The following is a 24,839-nucleotide window of genomic DNA, read 5'->3' as shown; positions in this document are numbered from 1 at the left end:
TCCTCTGGGTCCTTCTCCTTTTCTTCTTGCTGGTGTTTTCCCCAAAACCTCTGGCACATCTAATTTCATCTCGGTGTCCACCTTCCAGTGGGCCAAGAACAAAGACAGCCTCCTTGAAACAAGAATTCTACCAAAATACACCCTTGTGAACAGAACTGTGTCCTCCCAAAATCCATATGTTGAAGCCCTAATACTCAATGTGTCTGTATTTGGAGGTGGGGTTTTAAGGAGGTGATTAAAGTTAAATGAGGCCATAAGGCTGGGGCCCTGATCTGATAGGATTGGTGTCCTTATAAAAAGAGACACCACAGAGCTCACTTTCTCTGCAGGCATCGAGGGAAGGCCATGTGAGGACACAGGAGAAGTCAGCGACCTACAAGCCAGGAAGCGAGCTCTCACCAGAAACCAAATTTACCCCGTCTTGATCTGAACTGCAAGACAATTAATTTCTGGTGTTTAAAGCACCCATTCTGCAGCATTTTGTTACGGCAGCCCCAGCAGATTTATACAACACCTTTCCTCCTTAAGACAATCCCACAAGGTGAAAAAAAGGAAAAAAGTCCTCCGCAAGTTGCACCTCGTCATCCAGTTCATGTACCCTTTCTGTGGTTTTGAAGAAGGCAACTCATCTTAACTCCTGCAGAGTTTCCAAAGGCAGAGAGCATGCTGCTCCCTACCATTTGTCCCATTTGGATAGGAAATTCAGAGGATGAACATCGAGGGCCTGAATTCTCAGGTTTAACATCAAGCTTTATCTTTCTAAAATTCAACTTGGACATCAAATTGTGATCTTCAATTTATTAGAGCCAGAAGGTAATCTTGTTTTCTTATAGAATCAGTTTCAATTGAGAAGGAAATAGAGGCAATTGAGAAATCTATGTTGCCCCAGGGTATTCACAAATGGCTTCTAGAATTACACAGCTGGAGGGAGGTGGAATTATAGCTTCTTATATCATGCGCCAATTCTGCATGAAGGGGTTCACTTATCAGACACAGATTTCTTGCTTGTAGCTGCTTCCCATGAGAGTTTGGTCATGGATTGTAATGTGTGGGTTTTTCCTTTTTTTTTTTTTTTTTCGTATTTCCAGACATTGCTAAATAAGTTGGTAGCACTCTATTCTTGCCCTCAGGGGCTACTACAAGGAGGAAGGAAGGGAGAAGGTTTCTACGCTAAACCATAATGCCAGACACTGCTTGCAACAGAAAGTCACTGAGGACATAACCTTGTCCTGAGTCGCAGAGAAGAGGAAAGATAAGGCATTTATATCAAGAATGATATTAGAAGGCAGATATAAGTAAGAGAATCTAGATCCATGAATAAAATGCAAAGGAGATTGCTTTTTGGGATTGCCAAGGAGAAATATTACTATTTCAGCTTAGGAAATCCGGGAAGATTACTGAATTCAAGCCTTGAAAGATGAATAGAATGTAGACATTTGGAGATGGAGTTAAAAATAAGAAACAGAGTGAGGAAATTAAGAGAAGCAGGAAGCCAGCCACTATACTCAAGACCTGGCAACATCTTTGTTAGACCAGGTTCATCGTGCTCTCCACAGGGGTGATGGGGGCGTTTGAAACAGGACAATTATCTGTTTGTCATTGCCCCAAAGACTGTGCAATGTTTAGCATCTCTGTCTCCTGGACAGAGAATTTCAGTAAGTCCCAAGACTAAGTGTGACAAACATGCCCAGTTGAGAACCTCCAGGATCAAAGGAAAACTTCAGCAGGCATCAAAATCCCCTGGAGGGCCTCTTAAAACACAGCTTCCGGCCCCAGCCCAGTGTTTCTGATTCAGCAGGTCTGGGACGGGGCCTGCCAGCCTATGTGTCTAACAAGCTCCCAGATGTGGGCGATGCTGCTCTCCCGGGACCACTCTTGGGGTAGTGTGTCAATGGCGCACAAAACAGAGAAACAGAGAATAATATCAGAATGACGAAATCACGGAGGGCCATGAATAGTAACAAGGTTATAGGGAGAGAGAGTCTCTGAAATGCCTATAACTGAACTCCTGCTACTCCACTCAAAACTTAAAGGGAAGGAAACATACAGCACCTGGATGGCTTTAGAAATCTCTTATGAGAAAACACTATATATATATATATATATATATATATATATATATATATATATATATAAAATCCTACCGCTGTGGGACTGCATTACACTTACTGGCTGAGTAATAACAGGGAACTCACGTTCACATTCTCCATGAGAGGAAAGCAGAAAGCTGAGGCCTATTAACAAATCAAGACTAAGGGGACGGATTCTCCTTCTGGGCCGTAGCGCCATCAGTCAAGGACCCCGCCTACCTTTGCTCACTCTTACCTGCCTAGCATCTACCACTCTCCTGGGTATCTATATGCAATGAAAAAAGTTAACGAATGAATGAACGAATGAGAGCTGATACAACACCAGAAGTGAAGAGCAGGCAACAGAGCAAGGGGAAGTGATGTAAAAACTGTAAAAATCCTTTTCGGCAACTGAACAATATGCAGGTAGGGGGACAGAATCCTTTCCTGAAACTCACTAGTGGGATCTGGAAAGTGGATGGTAAAGGCTCATGTTCAGTTTAGACAGGAAACATCAAACATAACTATTAGGTTTCAAACTGGAGATTCGGGAAAAACCCATGACACATTGACAAATGGGCATGTAGAGGGCGGGGGAGGACATTTCTGTGAGCAAGGAGAACGGGAATGTAGAAAAACAGGGTGGCATTGTTGGGTGTAAGTACTTTTAGATGCCTGTGTGGTTTTTGATTAAAAATGCAAGAGGAAAGATTAGAATAGTGACCAGACTTTGGAAAATCTAATTTGGAAATTACCCCATGAAAGAGACCAAAGGCCATAAAGACATTTGACACTTTTCATTCAGAAATCCCATTGTCGGGCTTCCCTGGTGGCGCAGCGGTTGAGAGTCCACCTGCCAATGCAGGGGACACGGGTTCGTGCCCCGGTCCGGGAAGATCCCACATGCCGCGGAGCGGCTGGGCCCGTGAGCCGTGGCCGCTGAGCCTGCGCTCCGCAACGGGAGAGGCCACAACAGTGAGAAGCCCGTGTACCGCAAAAAAAAAAAAAAAAGGTATTAGGAAGAGACTTCACTCATTACTTATTCACTAAACAAATGTCAGTTGATTATCTACTTTGTGCAAGGCTGTGTTCTAGAAGCTGAGGGAACAGCAGTGAATGAAACAAAGAAAGCTTTTGCTCATGTAGTCCTACATTCCACTGGGAGAAGACAGACACAAACAAACAAGGAATTTGTTGCATGGTGATAAGTGCAATGAAAAAGAAGGAAACGTGGTGAGTGGAGAGGGTGAGAGGGATGGGGAGAGGCTGGTTCAGGTCAGAGGATCAGAGAAAACCTCTCTGATCAGGTGACATTTTAGCAGAGGGCTGAGGGAGCTAAATGAAGGATCCATGCAGAACTAGAACAAGAGGTGGTGCAAAGGCCCTGAGGTAGGAGCATGTGTGGCATTTTGGGGGAAAGATAAGAAGCCCAGAGTGGCTCAGGAGGAGAGTGTAAGAGGAAAAGGGGAGAAGCTGACATCAGAAAATTGATTGGACTGAGGCAGGATGGGGGCTGACGCTGTAAGGTCTTCTTGCCAGTGGGAAGGGTTTTAGATGTCATTTCTAAGTGAGCGTAGAAGCCACTGAAAATGTGTAGGCAGAGAGGGGCCCTAAAATAGTTTAAGTGTTAGAAGGATTATTCCGGCTGCTGGAAAAATAGATTGAAACAAGGTGATACTGTAGGAGGCTACTGCAATGATCCAGGCAAGAGATGAAGATGGCTTAGAGGAGAGTGACCGCAGAAGTGCTGAGAGGTGGTCCAATTATGAAAGCCGTTCAGAGGTAGAGGAGGAGAGAAAGAGAGACATCAAGAAAGATGCCAAGAAGTTGGCCATGAACACCTGGGAAAATGGAGTGATTCACTGAGTTGGAAAGACGGGGAGGAGGCTGTCTTGTCAGGGAAAACCAAGAGTGTGGGATGGGCAGGTTGTACCAGAAGCCACAGGATATTCTGTAGGAAGTCTGACATCCAGGGAAGAGATCTTGGCTGGGGATAAAAATTAAAGTCCACAGAATACACATGGCATGGAATGTGATTTCCTAGAGATGGCGGGTAGAAAGAGAAAAGCTCTAAAGTCTTGGGGAATTATGGAGTTCAAAGTTTGGAAGGCTGAAGAGTCATCTGCAAAGAAGCCTGAGAAGATGGGACCAGTGAGGTAGAGAGAGAACCGAGGAGACCAGAAGAGGTCTAGAGGCCCAGTGAAGGGAGGGATGATGGAGGATGGCATCTGCTGCTTCTAGATGACCTTGGTGGGGACTTAGAAACCTCCCGTGCACTTGGCAACAAGGAGGCCGTTGATAAGAGCAGGTACAGGCTTGGTGGGATTGCTGGGAGTTTGGGTCAGAAAGTGACCAGTGAAATGAAGGGGACGTGGCTTAGTTCAGTTTTCTTTTCTTATCACTTTGGAAAATATTACAACGTATTTTTTTCTAGGCAAATGATCCTGTGCTGTGGATAATGAAGGGGGACCTGGGAGAATGATGACCTTGAGAAGGCCAGAGGGAGTGGGTCTCCTGGGAGAGTTTGGACTTTGCCGCCAAAGAGCTGCTTTACAAAACAGTATTTATAAGTTCTGATTTCCTAGAAATTGCCTGCATATTGAAAATCCTCAAGAAAAACTCTGATAATATATTCTGTTCTGTCCATTCCTGCATGCACTAAATGACTTCTCTGATCTTATAAATGGCAAATCTACATTTTCCCTGTAAAACATTTTACTTTGGAGCGTACAACCGTCATACTGTCAAAGCCAAATATGATCTACAGATTGTCTGGTGCCCTCAGCAGCAGACTGGGACTCTGACAGATTGTGCTCTTTTCCTATGAAAATTACCAGTGATTTTTTTTTTCTTTTTTCATAGACTTTTCTGAGCACAATGACTCAGAGAACCCTTGGTTTATACCAGCGGCAGCAATACTATCTAAAATGTGATGGATTGAAGACCACAGCCACAGCGTTAATTCAGTGAACTAAATTTTTTTTTTCAGTTTCAATTTAATTAAAACTTGAGAGTAGGCAGAGTAAGAAATTACAGATTTCGGGTTCTGCCACTAATTCTCATTAGACATTGACCTTAGTCAGAAGAGAGCAGGTCTAGGAAGTAACCTCATATGGAACAAGACACGGACATACACTAGTGAGACTGCAAAGCTATAAGACACGATTTCACTGCACATACCAGAATTCACTACTGCCTTCTTCTTCGCTAAAATATGAAAACTACTGGGTTAATTTTTTAATGTGCTTTTAAATCCAGTATTTCCCTTCTACAGTTTTTCTTATATTCATGTAAGAAAATGATTTTTTTTAAAAAAGGAATGACACCTAAAAGAGCTCATGCTGCCATGTTGATGCTCTTGCCGCCATGCTGCCATTCCTTCGGATAACCGGGAAAAGCCTTAAGCCACTGTCCTGGGGGAGGAGAGTGGTGGCATTGTGCACACTGGGAATGTGAAGATTCATAAATGTCTCAAGCGCTCATCTGCCGTTAAACACATTTGGGTCAGACCAATATCCCCTGTCTCGTCTCTTCCACCTCCCAAGCTCTCTGCATAGCGCCCATGGTCTCTGAAGACCAATGTTAAGCTCCCCAACCCCAGTCATACTCAAGTGCCTGCAGTTCTGAAATTGTACACTCCTCCAGGACTTCAGGTCTTGGACCAATTTTAGTTTTAGCTTATTTTCCTGCCTCAGAAGAACCAAGAGATGCCATTCCCTTTGTCCCCTGCACCTCCCACTCCACCCTGACCCCACTGTCCCACTGCCCAACGACCCTCCCCTGCAGACCTTAAGCACCGACGGCCTCTGTCTGCTGCAGCGTCTCTCCTTCCGCCAGGCTGCAGAGACGAGGCTCCATTTCTCTCGGCATCCCCAGTACTTAGGCCACTGTTGGACACACTTGAAAGAATAGGCCCTTAATTTTGAATGAATGAGTTAATTAATTAATTCGATATGTTGAACACTGATATACTCAGGTTACCACTCACTAACTGATATTAAAATCTCTTTGTAAAAACTAAGAGGAGTAGGATGACATCTGCTGAAGGTGAGGAGGCTGGTTTCAACCGTAAGAAAAAGGTCCTGATGTTTCATGTATAATATCACACAATATCATCAGGAAAAGCAACTTGCTCTTCAGCTAATTATTAATTCCAAACCCTTGTGCAGACCTCCAGGGCAGCCTAGATCTAGGAGCTCTACTCAGCCTTCCCTTCTCTCCCCAGATCCCTGGACTCTGGCTGATTCTGTTTAAGCAACTCTAAGGTTATGGACATCTTCTACTGATAGTTCATTCCAGAAACAGTCTGGCCCCCAGAGAGAAAGATGTCCTGTTAAGCCACCCATCATGCTGTCTGCTCACCCCCCTCTGAGCCCTCCCACCGACGAAAGTTCCTGCTAGCCCTGATGACTCCTCCCTATAAAAGAAATGCCTTTTTCTATTTGATTTTGAGATGTCAAAGGTCCTGAGGTCAGAGTGTTCCACCTATTTCAATAGCATCTATTAATTCCCTTTCGAATCATAACAGCAGCTGCTACTTATTATGTAGGTAGTGATACATGACGGATGTAAATTCTTTGCATGTAATATTTAACTAATCCTCACAACCACTTATGAGAGATGTTCCCCTCTGCCTCTTAACCTTATTTGCAGAAGAGGAAGGTAAGAATAGGAAAGTGGCCTGTCCCTGACCTGGGACACACAGCTCCTAAGTTCTAGGTTGGGATCCAACCCATCCTCCAAAAGCAGAGTTAAAACCCTTGGTGCTAGCTTCCAGCAATGCTTCTACCATGATGCTCTCCTGTAAGAAACCTGCTTTTCTCTGCCTCTGTTCCTGCGCTCAAGCTGTTTTTCACAGCCAAAAAGTCCTTTTCTCTCCTCTTACCAGACTCTAAAAATTTCCCAAAGAGAAGAGTTTCAGATTCACCCATTCCTCACCTCACTCCAACAAATGCCCACTGCAATTCCTTTTAAATGGATAGACTTCTGGTTTGTTTTTTTTGTTTTTTTTGGTTTTTTTGCGGTACACGGGCCTCTCACTGCCGTGGCCTCTCCCATTGCGGAGCACAGGCTCCGGACACGCAGGCTCAGCGGCCATGGCTCACGGGCCCAGCCGCTCAATGGCATGTGGGATCTTCCCGGACCGGGGCACGAACCCGCGTCCCCTGCATCGGCAGGCGGACTCTCAACTACTGCGCCACCACGGAAGCCCTCTGGTTTGGTTTTTAAAGAACAGTGTATCTTTCCACCTAGATTATAAGTGCTTACAAAGCACATTTTTTCTCTACATTTTTTCAATCACTCTCAGTACCCAGTAAAGTTCTGACTTCATAGCAGGCAGTTAAAATAATTAATAATTCTCAGGAGTATGAATTCAGTATTGGTAAAATATTAAGCCACTCATTAAATTCATACAGAATCCCACAGAATGTAAAGGCACTTAATTTCCAGCTATTTATGATTTTATAACCAGTTTTGAAAAGGGCACCTTTAATTACCCAACAGCTGTTACCTTCATGGAAACAATCACAGTCCAGTGAACATAGTTCTGTGAAATTCAAAACTGCCTGGGGTTGCTGGATTCAGCATGGACATAAGCTATACACACTTAGCCTTCCAGATCTCTGATGCAGACATACAGCTGGACCTTAAAAGCTCACCCTTTTCTCTAAAATCTGTACGTGGTCCTTTTGTTCCTGTGTCTGCCCCAGAAAATATCTTATCTGAGTTACATCTTCCCACATACCCCCACTCCCCTTCAAGTGAGAGGAACAGGTTCATTCTCAGCTTAGCTTAGAGGGTGTCTGTTCCCGTATCACTGAGAAGTTAACAAGACAGGGATGGTTCTGATAAATTCCCCATTTCCCTCACTCTGCCCAAGCTTGGTACTGCTTTAGAACACGGAAGATGCAGACAACAGTATATTGTTATGTCTTTTCACTGGGAATATTCTTTCTCCCTATTTCTTCCTTAAAGACAAGAGGGTGCTTTACATTTTCTTTACAACCCCAAATGTCTAATACCCAAGTCATTCCTATTGGTTGAATCCAACTCTTTTGGAGAACGTCTACCTATATTCCATGTCAAGTATATACTCCTTTGAGTTCTAGACATATTTATCCTTGTAGAGTACTCAACCACATCACACCTAATTATGTTCAGAATGAATACAAGTAGGGAACAAGGGTTGGGTACCTACTTACTGGATTTGATCACTATTCTCAAGGTGGCAGAGTCTCAGTATCAATTTCTGTAGGTATCAGCTTAAATTTACTGAGGGACTGTCTTATTTTCTACCTGCCTGTTTGTGCAGCTGGTGATGGAGAGGTTAGGAAAGAGAGTGGGGCTGCATTTGGTAGAAACCCACAGCCTCCACTGGGGAAACAGTGCCAGAGCACATGTGTCATCTTCATAAAGCCAGCATCGTTAGATGGTAGTGGTGAAAAATTATAATTAGTTCCTTCTTCATTTATACTCTAGATACTAATAAATATAAATGCTATATAAATTTTAAAAATTTTAAAGTTAAATAAATTTATGTGGTAGCCAACCGCTTCATCATTTTAACTTCCGTGCCAATCTAGTAAATGCAGGGAAAGGGCTGGGCTAAGTACTCATGAGCTTTAAGTTAACCACAGTCTCATTTAATTTTTCATATATAAAACACTTAAGGAATATACGAAATCTATTCTTTGACCCAAGGCTTCACACTTGGTCTTAACGATTTACTTACAAAATTCTAAGTGGAGCCTCTCAGGAGATCATCCAACATATGGTAAGAATTCATTGCAGTCTAGGCATATTCTTAGAAGGCTCAGGATAATATACAGATACCTGATACTTCTCATAAATTATTCAGGGGAGGTACAACCTTCAGTACTTTACAAATGTGCATCTAAATCAATGTGACCTCCAGATTTCTGGGCCATAAGATCAAGGGAATGGTGGTGACATTAACTGAAATAGAAAACAGAAGAGAAGTTTTGATTTGGGAAGTACATGGAGATACATACTCAATTTTGAACGTCATAAGTTAGAAATGTAAGGGCATCAGAATGGTGGCATCTGGAGCTGACGAGAAAAGTCTAGATATGATTTGGGAATCACCAGAGTAGGTGAAATGTGAGAGCTTCCAGGGAGGATGGTTAGGAAGAGAAGAGTTAAGGTCGGAGTTTTGACCATGGACCTTAGACCATAGCCCTCCAAGGAACTGTGGACCAGGGGTTGGAAAGACAGGAGAAGGAAACAGAGTCTCACATTGCTTTAATTTGATAGTTTCCTCTTTTCCTAAGTGAGGACTCAGAATTTTAAGGAAAATGGAGGTACAAGTGAAGTTTGACATTACAGGTCTGTAACTGTGCTGGCAAGTGCTTTGTGTATCTGGAGTAAAACAGGCCCTCGGTAAATATTTGGTACCTAAATTAATAAATTATCTTAAATTGTAAAAAGAAAAAAAGGGAGGGGAGCTGATCAGGGAAAGAGGAAGGAAAACACCAGAGCATAAAGAATACCTGTCCATGCCTTTGGCCCCTTAACAGTGGACGGAAATCTCCACTAGACGAGAGAAAGCAAGAATTCCAAACGGCAAATGGAAGGAAATCAACTTGTGAAGTGGATGATTTAGCTCATTTTAGCATCAGAAATAAGCTTGAGGGGTGATATATTAAGTGCTCTTACCACAAAAGAAAAAAAATCTAATTAAGAAAATGAAGGGGGTGGGAAGAAACTTTTGGAGGTGGTAGATGTTTATGGCCTTCATTCTGGTGATGGTTTCTCAGAGGTAGACATCTCCAGACTCATCAAGTTGTAGATATCAAATGTGTACAAGTTTTTGTTGTCAAGCATACCTCAATAAAGTGATTTTAAAAAAAGAAATCAATGTGAGAGACAGTGTAGTGTTATGAACAAAAACATGGCTTCTCAACTCGTGTAGACCTGAGATGGTAATTAGTTCTTCTAAGGCTAATTATCCTCACCCATAGCGGGGAGAATATCCTGCCTACTGAATACGGCTGCTGGAAGAATTAAGTGACTAAAATCATATAAAGCACAGACAGTGTTGAAAACATCTGTAGAATGCTAAATAGTAAAAGCATAATGAAGTCACTCCATTGCCATTTATATTACTTTTAATAAAAACGTATCGTGGACTAATTAGTAAAACATGATATTTGGGAGTAGCAATTCTAACAGTGGAATTGCATTCTCATTTAAATATTCTCTGCATATAGAGAGAATTTCTCTCTCTCTCACGCGCGCTCTCTCTCTCTCTCTCTCTCTAATGTGGTGTAACTCAAAGACAGTTACACTGAAACCCCTAAAACAATTTAGAACAAATTTTCCTTTCTAGATGGAAAACAATTATTGAATCTAAAATGTACTCCATTTTAGATTGATGGAGTACATTAAAATGACAGATTTCACACTAAAAAATCACCAGCTCTCAGAAGAGAACAATAAAGTGTCGAAGATACTAAATTTACACTTTCAAAAATGCAACATTTAGAAAGTTAAACAAAAATCTGTGAATTGCTTGTTAATGAGATACTATAAACCTTAGCACAAATAGCATGTAGTCCTTTGAAAAAGTACATTTGATCCTTTACACTCAGCAAGCCAGTGAAAGAACTTGAAAATAAGAGATAAAATAATTTATACAAATACACACTCTGTAAAGTTTTTAACAATAATTTAAATGGAAAGAGTTTTTCTTATGGCAATATTTTTAACTTTCTCAGTTGTATAAATGTGTACATTGGGCTATTTGGGTAGCTTAAGAATAAATGAAAATATGACTACCATGACTAAACGAAAACTTTGTCCTGGATACATTTCCAGAAAAAGTAAAACATGTGCCAGAGAGGTTTTAATGCCTCTGAAGAGATTACTCACCCCTTCAATGCAATTTAATATCTTCCATTTGCAAGGAATTAATATTTTTCCTCTGATAAAGTGAGGTATATTGGTATTCAGGTGGAATTTTCCAAGGTAGACAAGAGACTCAAAAGAAGTGATAGATATAGATAGATATTTCATTCTTGGGTCAGCTCCAAGTATGAAATGAATATACCATCTGTTACAGACTAAATTTTTGTGTCCCCCCCAAATTCATATATTGAAGACCTTCAATGTGACATTAGGATTGGGGGGCCTTTGGGAGGTTTGGGTAAGGCCATGAGGATAGGGTTGCCGTGATGGGATTAGTACCCTTATAAGAAAAGAAAAGAGACAGGAGCACTCTCTCTCTCCACCATGTGAGGATAGAAGAAGGTAGCCACCTTCAAGCCAGGAAGAGAGCCCTCACCAGGAACTGAACTGGCCAGCATCCTACTCTTAGACTTTCCAGCCTCCAGAACTGTGAGAAAGAAATGTCCGCTGTTGAAGCCACCAGGTCTAGAGTATTTTGTTATGGCGCCCTGAGCTAAGACAACCTCTGTGGACAGAAATTTTATTTTATATTGCAATAATGTATATACTTAAAATGTTAATCATTTATTACAAATTAAAACTCTTGCGGAATTCTAAGTCATTCAACTATTTCTTCACCATTTGATGTTAATGCTGACCTCAGTTACTGAACATCATCTTTGCTTCCATCAGTAACAGAAAGTCTTTCCTGGGAGAAATAACTTTATGTAAGTTGTATTGGAGGACATTCTTCTCTAAGAATCTTCAGAAAATGCTTGTGTTTTTCTGCCCTAAAGAATAAACAGGGTAGCGTATAGGAAGGGTTTATTACAGTTCGTCGTGCATAGCAGGAGTGCAAAGAATATTGTGGTGTGTGTGTGATTTTTTTTTCTGTTTCCTGTTGTTCCCATCACTCTGAATACCATACATGGGTCACTAGACCAAGCAAAACGTGGAGCTACAGGAAAATTTTAGGGTAGTAAATCAGAGAGTTAAGAATAAAAACTAAGAAATGGAGAGGCCGTGACAACCCGTGATCGTTCTTTTTTCTTGTTCAGATCTAATTTTATCTATAAGTCCTTTTTTTATACTGTCTCTCTCTGGTCCATTCATCCCCCCCACTCTTCCATGTTCCCCTCTTTCCTTAAGCTCTAATTCCTCCTCCCCAGCCCCACTCTTAGCTGACAGCCACAGCTCTTCCATCAGCAAGCGTATGATGCAGGAAGAGCCTCCATGAGCACCCGTCACCACATCCTTCCACCCAGGACCCTAGACTGGAACTTCTCAACCCTCTCTGGGCACCACGACACCTGAGACGTTTTTGAAAACTGCCTTCGCCCCACTCCAAACACACTGAACCCGAATCTTTCCGGGTAGGGCCTAGATGTTGAAATTAAAAATATAATCTCCCCAGATGACCCAAGTATGCAGCCAGGGCTGAGAACTACTGCTATCGTTGGTCTTAGCTAAAGCAAACCCTCCACCTAGGTCTCAGATCTCATCAGCATCTGCAAACTCAGGGACCTCACTCCAGCAATTTTCTTCCCTATGCCGATGCCACGGGTTCTCCCCTCTCAGATGAATTATTTTTTTCAGCATACACACAAGCTGTTATTTCTCCCATCATTAAAAAGACCCCTGATTTCTCTTCCCTCTGTAGGGGTCCCTTATCATTTCTCTCCTCAGGGATATATTAGTTGAGGATAAATATATACACACTACTAGATAAAAAAGAGATAACCAACAAGGACCTACTGAATAGCACAGGGAACTCAATATTTTGTAATAATCTATCAGGGAACATAATTCGAAATATATATATAGATATATATAGATATATATAGATATGTATAACTGAATCACTTTGCTGTACACCTGAAACTAACAACATTATAAATCAACTATACGTCAACTGAAAAAAAAAACTCCTTTAAAGAGCTCTGTATATTCTCCATGTCCATTTCTGTTTTCCCCTCTGTTAGAACTCAGTCCTTTAAGATCTCTGCTTTTTACAATGCACCAAAACTAATCACCTCCGTATTTCTAATCATAGTGGTCAAGTCTCAGTCTTCCTCCCGTGGGACTAAGCAGGAGCGCTGGAAATAGCTGATCACTCTTTCCTCCTTGAAAATTTCTTATCATTTAGCTCTAAGAAAAAAGCACCCTCACCTCATTTTTCTCCTTTCCCCTTCTGGTAGTTCTACCTCATCTCACTCAATTCTTAATATTGGAATTCCCTGGGACTCAGTCCTTGTTCTTCCTATAATGTTATCTAAACTCATTCCCTAAGTGATATTATAGAATCGTTGGGCTTACATGTTCCTGTGTCTCAAGTTTGTATCTCCAGCCAACACGACACCGCCTTTCTTATTCTCACTTCCTAGAGGCACCCCTAACACAGTTAAGAGCATTTAGCTTTTCTGATTGTTCAGGGCATAACAAACTTGATATTACCCATGAACCTCTCACTCCCTGTGGCAGGCAGGATTTTATTTTTTAATACATCTTTATCGGAGTATAATTGCTTCACAATGCTGTGTTAGTTTCTGTTGTACAACAAAGTGAATCAGCTATATGTATACATATATCCCCTCCCTCTTGCGTCTCCCTCCCACCCTCCCTATCCCACCCCTCTAGGTGGTCATAAAGCACCAAGCTGATCTCCCTGTGCTATGCGGCTGCTTCCCACTAGCTACCTATTTTACATTTGGGAGTGTATATATGTCCATGCCACTGCCTCACTTCGTCCCAGCTTACCCTTCCCCCACCGTGTCCTCAAGTCCATTCTCTATGTCTACGTCTTTATTCCTGCCCTGCCACTAGGTTCATCAGTACCATTTCTTTTTGGATTCCATATATATAGCTTGGCATACAGTATTTGTTTTTCCCCTTCTGACTTACTTCACTCTGTATGACAGATTCTAGGTCTGTCCACCTCACTACAAATAACTCAATTTCGTTTCTTTTTATGGCTGAGTAATATTCCATTGTACATATGTGCCACATCTTCTTTATCCGTTCATCTGTGAATGGACACTTAGGTTGGTTCCATGTCCTGGCTATTGTAAATAGTGCTGCAATGAACATTGTGGTACATGTCTCTTTTTGAATTACAGTTTTCTCAGGGTATATGCCCAGTAGTGGGATTGCTGGGCCACTATGGAGAACAGGATGGAGGTTCCTTAAAAAGGCAGGTAGGATTTTGATTCCAGAATTTTGCCCTCTGGTATTATGCATGTGAGTATGTTACATTATCTGGAGAGAGGAAATTAAGAGCGCTAATGAGCTGACCTTAAAAACAGGGAGATCACCCTGGATTATCCAGGTGAGCCCAATGCAATCACAGGAGTCCCTAGAAGTGGAAGAGGAAGGCAGAAGATTTGGTCAGGGAGATGCAAGCAAGGACAGGAAAGAAACAACAGTTCGAACCATGAGCGGCACTCAATCTACCGTTGCTGACTTTGAAGATGGAGGACGAGGCAAAGATTTAAGGGATGCAGGTGGCCTCCAGAAACTGGAAAAGTCAAGGAAACAGAGTATCCCCTAGAAACTCCAAACAGGGAGCAGCCCTGATGGTACCTTGATTTCAGCCCAGTGGGACCCACACCAGGCTTCTGCCCTACGGAACTATATAATAATACATTTATGTTATTTTCAGCTACTAAATTTGTAGCAATTTGTTATGGCAGCAATAGAAAATTATTATACTCCCAATCACCAGTTCATTAGCGTTTCCTGTCAGCTCTATTCTAAAAATATACCCCCAAATTGACTATTTCTCACCACATCCTTGTTCCATTTTGGTCCAAGCCACCATCAACTCTTGCTGAATTTATCAACAGAGCCTCCCGACCAGTTTCCCTGCTTTTGCCTTCAAAATCCTTCAATCAGTTCAGAATGTGGCAGCCAGGTTACTTCTGTTAACTCCTAAGTGACACCAGGTCTGATTTCTGCTCAAATCTCCCAATGGCATCAGCAGGCACTAGGGACAACAGCCAGAGTCCTTTTGATGACCCTCCCAGCCTCCCTGTGGTCTGGCTCTTCTCCTTCTGCTCCTACCACCCTGCTTTCTCCAGCAGGGGCTCTGACCTCACCTGAAAAGCTCCTTCCCTGATATACCTTCAGGAGGTAACTGTGGACTCCTCAGCATTTACCATTATTTACCAAACTACATGTTCAACTTTATCTTTTTATTTGTGGTCACCCACACAAGACAGCTGAGCATCGTGTAGGTAGCAATTTTGTCTATTCCATTCATAGCTGTCTGGACCATAAGAAAGACTCAGCAGATATCTGATGAATGAGTGTACTTTTCCCATGGAATATGACTGTTGGGTCTGTTCTTTTGCCCCAATTCCCACTGCTACTACCCCAACCAAGCTCACTCCATTAACATTTCATCAATGGATTCTTAGTGGGTGTCTTTGCTTCCGGTTCTCATTCTCACCCTTCAGTGCATCCCTACGGGTATTGATCCCTGGTTAACCTTTGCTAAAAACCATTTGTAGCATATGAATTTTCTTCTCAGGTCTATACGATCATTCCCATTGCATTCTGCTTTAAGACCAGACTTGAAGCATCCCCACTGAAGTTATCTACTTTAAACCACCTTTGCAGCTAATATCTTCACTTTCTACTCCTTTCAGACAGACCCTCCTTGTGTGGGACTCTCACTTCTTTGCAGCTGTTCACCTGCACTGCTGCCCAACGGTTTTCTTCTTTCCTTCCTTCAAAGATCTAAGCTCTAAGCAACCATCAACATCAGAGTTTCTCAAAAATCACAGTCACCAAAAAACTTTGCCTAACTCCTCCACTTCCACCAGACTTCATTTTTACTCATTTATTGTTTTCTATTTTATCGAGGTTTTTTTCTCTCTTTGTACTTGGACTGGAGTCTTTCTGAAGATAGGATTCATCTCTCTTCCTGCTCTTTGGTCACCCAAGTGACAGCCCAGTTCCAAGCCTATAGCAACTCCTTAAAAAGTATTAACTCAGATTTTATGACTTCAGTGTCTTTGCAAAATATTATAATACATAACACAATATAATATACAATAGATTCCTCTTGTTCTCTGGGCTTACTATTTTACTATGCTTAATTTCTTTTTAACACTAACTTAGGTGTTATTCTTCTCCTGTAGTTATTTTACACAGAAGTTTTTATAACTTTGTAAATATTTTCTTGTTGTTTCTTTACTGTTAAATCGATACAGGGCTTAAATCCACCTGCGTTCTAATTTAGGATTCCTCCGACAGTTAGAGACAACAATTAGTTTACCTCTGGGTAAACTTGCTCACTCTTTCCCTCCACACTACTGGAAAGTCCTGGAAGGGGCAAGGGGTGTGGTGAACCTGACAGACAGTCCCCTGCCCCTCGAGGGGCTTATAGCTTCACAGAGCAGATGGCCATTCAACGAAGAGCTATAAGTGAGAAGAGAATAATAAAATAGGAGGTAAACGTGCTCTGGGACAGCTTTCTAGAGGATGTGGTACCTTGGCTGCATCTCAGTTCCTTCACGTATAAAAGGAGAGGTTGTACGACGTGATCTCTTAGGTCCTTTCCAGCCAGGAGATTCTCTGCCACTCATTCCATTTTAAGAAAAAAAAAAATCTCAGAGCTTCTCAGAGTCTTCTAGTTTGACGAGCATGCCCACACAAAACCATAAAAAGAACTACTTTTGTCTTCTTATTATTGCTATTATTGTATAGGATGGGCTGTCAGTTTTCTTAGATCCACAATTCCTGTTGAAAGCTTTGGGACCCATGTTACTAAATTTATTATTTTTGCAGACTGGACAGGTTAAAAATATAAATAGCTCTGGGACAACTTTGCCACTGTCACCCAAGTTACAAAAAAAACCCTTGTTTTTCAGAGATTTTGATTTTGAAATGTAGTTCATGGGTCATGGGTCTGTACTCTTTGCATATCTGCTTTCGATTAACTCAACCAGTAATTTTAGAGCCAATTAAGATAAATTAACATATATTTGCTTCTTTGAAGCTTTCTACATTTATACCTACAGCTGGAAAGTCTCTCACATTAGAACTTTGGAAAGTACATTCTAAAAACAAACAAACAAAATTCATACAAAAGGATACACAAAAATCAAGAAACTTCATAATCTTGTAAAGGCAACTGAAATTTGGATTGAGTATGCTTAATAAAATTTGATACAACAAGCCAACCAACTTTAAGGGATAAGCCGACTGATTCTTCTCTCTTAAGAGTTTTGGGGGGAAGTGACTTCACCACTATATATAAATCCAGGTATGAAATAATAAATTTCACAACACGATCTCATCATCAAGGAAACAATTTCATTGGGAAAAAATTTCATCATCGATTTGAATCAACAACTTGCTTTTCAGGCAGGTAATTCTTTAAAAACCATATACAACGATTTTACGAAAATTTCGCCTTTTTTTCACTTTTACGAGGAGACTTGGGACTTTTAACTATGTTCACTGAAACGAGTAATTTTTTCTTGAATACTTCAGACAGTTAAAAGAAACCTCTAATATTTAAAAGAAATTCTATCTCCTACTTCCCCACCAAAAAACAACAAACCAAAAATATGAAGCACTACATCAGAAAACGATTTTCTTGTCGTTACCTTCTTTGTCATCATGGTGGATAATCGCATCCTGTATCATGTCAGCAAGGTTAAAATGAACTTTTTGATTCCTCCCACGCTTCAGTTTTTTCAGGAGCCCCTCCTGCTTCTGAAAAGCCTTCTCTCTTTCATAGTAGGCTTTGACTTGTTCACAGCGCATGCGTTTTACCAGCCGCTGCCTTTGGCCCAGGGGGAGGGACTCCAGCAAGCACTGGTCAATTTCCATTTCATGGGATCGAAAAATGTTACATAGCTGAAAGCAACCTGAAAGAAACACAATGGAAAAGTCACTAGACCTACTGCTACAGCCAACATAGCAGCACTGCAAGCATCGCCCATCACTCAAGCTGGAAACCCATTCAGTCCTCTTTGTGCTAGACAACTAATACAAACACTTTTTAGAGATTGCAGGAAAAGCAAAGAGAGTTGATGTCCTACCCAAGACTGCATAGTAGTAAAACAGATGACACAGATATAGATGGGTAATTTTGCTCAACATAATTACTAACAATCCATCCTTTCCTGTTTCTTTAAATCTCTACCAAAGGCTTAAATGCTTTACCATGGCACTAAGCCCCTTCTAACTGAATAATGCCAACTAAACTTTACATGCTAAATTTTGGCAGAAAGCCATTCCAAGTTTTGGAGAACAGCCTCATAAAATTGGTTTTCCATGTCGTGATGACTCTGCTAACCTAATGTAACAGAACATATGTATGCCATCAATTGTTTATATGACACAGTGATCATTTTCCACAATTTATTGCTGAGCCTTTTTCCTTGTCATCAGTGACATGCATTCCCAAAAGACCTAATGATGGTTAAATATAAAGACTGTGCAATGGAAGAGAGATTTCTCTCTTGGCAACTCAAAATTGTGTGTATGGAATTGTTGCTGTCATAGCCTTTGTCTTATGAATATAGTGATTAGCAAAGTGAGTTGTCTGTCCTGGACCTGAAAATCATCCCTTTCTATTTCCTATAAACACCACCCAAAGCACCTGTAATGGAATTGTACAAACTCGTATTGAAACTGGACAGAACCCTGTGGGGCCCTACTGGGTACAAAAGCCTTTCCGTGTCCCCTGTTTCTTGTTTGTAGGAAAGAGGTTTCAGCCTCCTAGACCTTCCCTGAGTTCCAAAGGGCGTTTCAAGCAGTTACTAACTAGACGAGTGAGGGAATGCAGAAACAAGGGAAAGGCAGTCCAGAAAGAACAGTGCAGGGATGGGGCAGGGTCCTGGTTCCTCCTGAGGGGATATACAGAACAATCTGATACGTATCTCTGAGTTCTTCTACAGGAACTAAGCCCCCACACAGAGACGGAGGATGGTACCTTGAGGCTGAGCACAGGCATGTGGAACCCACACTGGCTGGAACCTGAAGGCTGATGACTGAGATTCCCAAACACCACCCTGTTACCTCCCCACCAAACCATCAGAGGAAGGTCACACAACCCAGCAGACCTCCCTGCAAGTTTTGCCTACAAAAACTCTTCCCTGAAACCCACTGGAGAGTCTGGGTCTTTTGAGCACAAGCCACCCGTTCTCCTTGCTTGGCCCTGCAATAAACACTTCGCTCCTCCAGCTCTGACTTGTTTGGCCTCACTGGGCATCAGGCACACAAACTTGGGCTTGACAACACTATATTTACCACTACATTAAAATTTTACTATTGGCAGAAAATAAATGTTGAACCACTGAACACTCTAGAATGTGGCTCACAAATACAGGTTCAGATAACCGTGTGTATGCTCTTCTCTTAAGATATATCTGATGTAAGTCTCCGGCAAGTAAAAGTAACTCTGCACGCACAAAAATGTGGCTGATTGTAAGCCACATCTGGAAAGATCGTACCATGAGGGTCTACTTCATCTTCGGAAAGATGCTCTATTCCTTTGACAGCACAGCAAATTGTGACAATGCTATTTTCATTTCTATTTCGCTTGACACTTGGCAAAACTTTATTCTCGCAAACACCAGGCATAACCATCCCTGTTTTGTAGGCAAAGAAAACTACGTTGAGGGAGGCTGTGACTTGTCCAAGACCATGATAAAGTTGTAAATGTCCCATAAAGGCTCAAGACAAAGACAAGATAAAAGACAGTGATTCTTGAAAGCCAGATTTTACATATATATGTGTATACATATGGAGAGGGGAGAGCAGCAGACTTGGGGAACTGTGTTTTCATTGTTCATTAGCATTTGACAAAAGCTCAGTGTTTTAGAATCATATGTTTTCATAAAACTCTTCAGCAGTCTTTGCAAGAGTGGTGTTAGAAGCATCAGACAGCTACTCACAGAACGTTCCCTTCCCAGTGACCCGAACACAAAGGGACACCAGGGGTTCTGAAATTATGACAAATTGCTGTGGAGTATGACTGTCTGTGAGGGCTCATTAATAATGGAAAGGAGATACACTCCACTTTCAAACCTGTTTAGAAAATATCATTGGGTTTGATTTATTAACTTGAATGCTCAGGAAACTGTGACTTTCCAGGTTTGTCAGTGGGCGCCCAGGGAATCATTGGAGCCACTGAAAAGCCTAAAGAGGTAAAACAAATGACATCGCAGGGCATCCTGTGCTTATCAGCGTGCAGTCCAAGAGGGAGGTTAATCTAATAAAGCCAACAGGCCTCTCGCTTTTCGCTCTTAAAGAAAGGTCTCATGGTGAAATTTTCAATTAACTTTTGAGGCGTCTGTGGATATAGCTGGTGATTCATTGAGCAATCCCTCTCCTCCCTCAAACAGAAGTACCGAGGGTTGTTCCTAAATTAATTTTCTTATGATCTGGAAAATCAAAAGCCAGGGCTGTCAAATTTCAAATCCATACATATATAAAATATTGATGTTTAACACACTGTTGGTTAAATAATTCCACATGCTTTGATTTTAAATGGTCTAAACTTTGATGTATTTTATATTCTGAAAATGCACTGGGCACTCTGACTTCCTTTTGGCTAATTATGGGTGGATCAGCTATGTCGTGTATATGTGCTATACGGATCTCTAAGACAGCACACTAAAAATAGCAGAGTTATGAGAAATAGAGTTTTGAGGCAGTCTACTCAGTCTACAGAATTTCATCACCAGGGCACTAAGAACAACAAGAACTAATTCCTCAGGTGATAATCTGGACGGCCCAGGCGGAGGACAGGCGTCTGAACTGGGCCAGGCTAGTTTGCTCCTGGGACAGGAGTTCTGGGCAGGCACTGGTTTCCAGCTGTGCGACGGGTTGATGGGGTTCCGCCTGCCCAGTTACTGACCAGGGGCTCTTCCTGCTGACTATCCTACTTCTTATCCCACTATTTTGACTCTCTTTGCCTAGGAAAAAACACACATGAACTAATACAACTTCAACATTATTCAAACCTCTTTCTCACAGTAATATGAGTTCATTAGTATGACTAAGACGCATGTATTAAGATAGGGCATATTTTCATTGTCGTGCAGACTGACTAGCTGAAACCAGTTTTCTCTTCTCCTTAGATGTGAGTGGACTTCATTTTTGAGCTTCCCAGACCAGGCTCATGAAAAATGCCCAAATACATGCCTTTTGCCACATTCCGTCACTTCTGCCAGCTTGGTGCCCAGGAGCTTGCTGCCTGAGGGAGCCACCTACCCAGATGGTGACGGTGATGGAGCCTTGGCTCCTCCAAGTGCCTTCCACGCATCAGCCCTTATCATAACTTCTTATGAGCAAGAAACTAACTTCTACTGTGTGTAACCACTGACATTTGGGGTTTTAACTCTGTGACAACCGCAGCGCCCTACCCAGAGGATGCTGTTGATTGAGGAATTATTTTCTTCACAGTGCTACGTGGTGATGAAGGAAACATTAAAATGTTCTAGAATTCTGAATGAGAAGACTACTCCATTACTATTTACCGAGTGGAGAGCTGGTGAATTTTTAACAATCAGCTCTGGTGGGGTGGGAATGGAATCTTTGAATTATCGTGCATTTGCCTAGCATCATGGTACAAATACTCTGGGCATGGCCAATTAAAACCGACCACGTGACATCACTAAACTCAGAGATGGGACCCTCCAGAATCAGGGCAGGCCGGCTTCAGAACACCACTGCACCTTCCCCGCATGGGAGAATCAAGGGTTGTATGTGCATCAGAAAAAACAAATACTTGGAGAAAGATATTCCAGCATGATTTCCAAGGCGTGATTGAAGCAAACAGCATCAAGAATTACCCACTTCTCAAGAGAAAATAACGACGTATATGTAATAACCTTTGCTCGGGATGTTTGACTGATTTAACCAACTTGTAGTTTGAGTTTCCATAGGAAGTAGATAAACACCCATACACTTTAAATGGCTTAATCATCAAAATCAGCTGCTCATAGATGGCAATGTTACACAGTGCAAAAACTAGTGAAATTCAAACTGGATTCCAATCTTAGATACGGCATTTTCTATCTATGTCCTGGAGCAAAGTACTCAAGACTTCTAAGATTTTTCTTTTAGTATATAGAAAGGAATTAATAAGTCAGGCTTTCTGGGATATTTTAAAACTAGGAGAAAGTTTGCAAAAAAGCAACGTCTGGCACAAAGGACTCAATGGATGGTAATTGTTCCTGTTAGGAATGTATTATGAGGATCTATGCGCCCCAATTATTGCATACACGGGATGTGTAAAGAGAGTCAGAGAGAGGTAAAGGCACTGCCCACAAAGCGCTTCAATGATACCTCTCCTCTTTATTTTCTGGAATTCTCCAGACACAAGGTCTTTGCATTTCTCTTCCCTCTGCCTGGAATGTTCTCGCTCTGACAGCTGAAGACTGTGCAGTTAGCACCCTCTGTCCCCCAGGTCTGCACTCAAAACCCCCTTTTTCATGAGGCTCCCACAGGCTCCCACTTTACATCTATTTGCAAATGTCCCCTGATAAAACTTCCAATTCCTCTTTGCTGCTACGTTTTCCCCTTTAGTACTTATCAGTCTGAGTTACACTTCTACAATAGCAATTATTATACTTAGAATACATAGTATACTCATACCAATACTAACGCTGTCTACTAAAAAACGTACATATTTTCTCGTTTATCTATAAGCACCACAAAGTCAGGAACTTGGGGTGTTTTATCCACTGCTTATTCTTGAGTCTCTGGAGATGTTCAGTATTTTTGCTGTCGTTAAATGAAACTGTTTAATGGGCCATTAGACAGTTGGCAGGAATATCATGTATAATACTAGGACCAGATCCAGAATTCAAGGTGTAGTAGATAAATGCTTATCACTTCTATTCTTACAGAAGGGCACACTGACACCATACTTCTCATCTAATTGTTTTTACACTGACACCATACTTCTCATCTAATTGTTTTTACACTGACACCATACTTCTCATCTAATTGTTTTTACACTGACACCATACTTCTCATCTAATTGTTTTTACACTGACACCATACTTCTCATCTAATTGTTTTTACACTGACACCATACTTCTCATCTAATTGTTTTTCCTCACAAAATTATCTGGTCAGACACAGTGTAGCCAAGTTTACCACATATTGGATTTCCTGCTCTACAATGTGACTTTTTTGGGGGTGAGGGTGGGGAAGGAGAAGCCTATACATGTGACTGCCCTGCAATTCTAGATAAAAATGTACAGACATGTATCACAGCCAGAAGTCCCCACTCTGCAAATGTGCATCTCCATATGACAAACGTTGAGAGCCAGCAGATCAAACACGTAAAGGAAAAAGCCAAGATCTGTATTCAGAAATAAATGTGCAATATCTATTAAAAACTTTAGTAGCCCCGTGCTTTGGCTTTGGAGGGTCCCACACAATGTGTTGACTTCAGGACTTTATATTGTAGCAAACCAAAAATATAAAAAATAAGTTAAGGGAACTAGGAAATGAACTCCTGAAATGATTCTACTGTACAACTACCAGAAATGCTTTCATCTCAATTAGAAGCAAAATCTTCACGTGGCCATGGCACACTCAATGTGGGAGAATTTTGTGCTTCTCTCTCCATGACTGCTCGATTCAACAGGCAGAAAAAAAAAATGAGTAAAGGCATAGATAATTTGATCTAAAGGACATCAGTAGAAACATGCATCCAATTTTCAGGGAAAAAAGTTTTTTTCCAAGAATTCATGGATGATTTACAGAATTGACTATGTCTTAGGCAGCAAAGCAAAGCCAATTTCAACAAACAGTGAAGAAGTGAAGTTAGACAGGCATTTTCTTAACCAGCTGAGAACTCCATCTCAACCAGAGAAATGAAGCCGCACCTCCCATTAAGAAACTTGAAAGCTGATTCTAAATAAAGCATAGTTTAAGTAGAAAAACATGATAGAAATAATACATTTTTAGAACCAACCACTGATGAAAGAAAGTCTGTATCAGATTCATGGATGAAACTAAACTAGCTCATATAAATAAATCTACAGCTTTAAATGTATATGTCAGAAAAGAATCCAGTCTTAGAATCAATGAGAAAACTATCTGATTCGTAGTTAGAAAAGAACAATAAAAGAAGCTCAACAAAAAAGAAGAAAATAATTAAATGAGGATATAAATGAATAAAACTGAAATAAGGAAAGAACAAAGATAAGGAAAGACATGAGAAATGGACAATATCTAGAAAAATATAACTTATCAAGAATGACTCAAGAAGAAATACAAACTTGAATAGATTTATAATCATTACATTAAATCGTTACAATCTAATCAGCAAAAGAAAAAAACTAAACAAACAAACAAACAGAAACCATGGCCCAAATGATTTACAGCCCTTTAAGGAATGGGTAGCATGCATGTCTCCTCAACTCTCCTAGAGGATGGAAAAGATGGAAACTGTCTCATTTTCTGAGACTAACATACACTTGATATCAAAACTAAATGAGGACATCACAAAAAAAGGGGTATAGATCAATCTCATTATACACACACATGCAAATAGCCTGTGTGCACATTAGCAAAGTGAACCCAGGGGTGTGCAATTTGTTAATGGAATGAAAGGATGGCTGATCTTAAAACATCTATGAATGCATGTTGCCAGTTTCTTTTCTGTTTCAAATTTAGAAAAGGGAGGCCCTCTATCATCGCTTATATTCTACCACAAAATGAAGGTTTTACTCAACATAGAAAAAAAGAAAAAGAAATAATGGACATAAAACATGGATAAGAGGAGGAAAAAATCAGTTATCATTGTAAACACTGCTACCTACACAGAAAAAACCCACACATTCTATGACTCAGCTATTAGAACTGATAGTTCAGAACTACGGT

General features: G+C 41.1%; 1 protein-coding gene across 4 annotated transcripts in view; it reads right to left on the bottom strand.

Annotated features, from left to right (window-relative positions):
• The window catches only part of MYO16 (myosin XVI), a 530,197-nt gene that overhangs the window by 384,524 nt on the left and 120,834 nt on the right, over window positions 1-24,839 (bottom strand). For all 4 annotated transcript variants that reach the window (XM_030856764.2, XM_060288080.1, XM_060288082.1 and 1 more), the window contains exon 2: window positions 17,591-17,854. In XM_030856764.2, the coding sequence (XP_030712624.1) occupies window positions 17,591-17,816 (226 nt within the window). In that variant the 5' untranslated portion in view covers window positions 17,817-17,854. The remainder of the gene's footprint in view (window positions 1-17,590; window positions 17,855-24,839) is intronic.

This window comes from Globicephala melas, chromosome 18, assembly GCF_963455315.2.
Source record: "Globicephala melas chromosome 18, mGloMel1.2, whole genome shotgun sequence".
Classification (NCBI taxonomy): Eukaryota; Metazoa; Chordata; class Mammalia; order Artiodactyla; family Delphinidae; genus Globicephala; species Globicephala melas.
The sequence above is the reverse complement of the archived record's forward strand: the minus strand, read 5'-3'. Positions and strand labels throughout refer to the sequence as shown.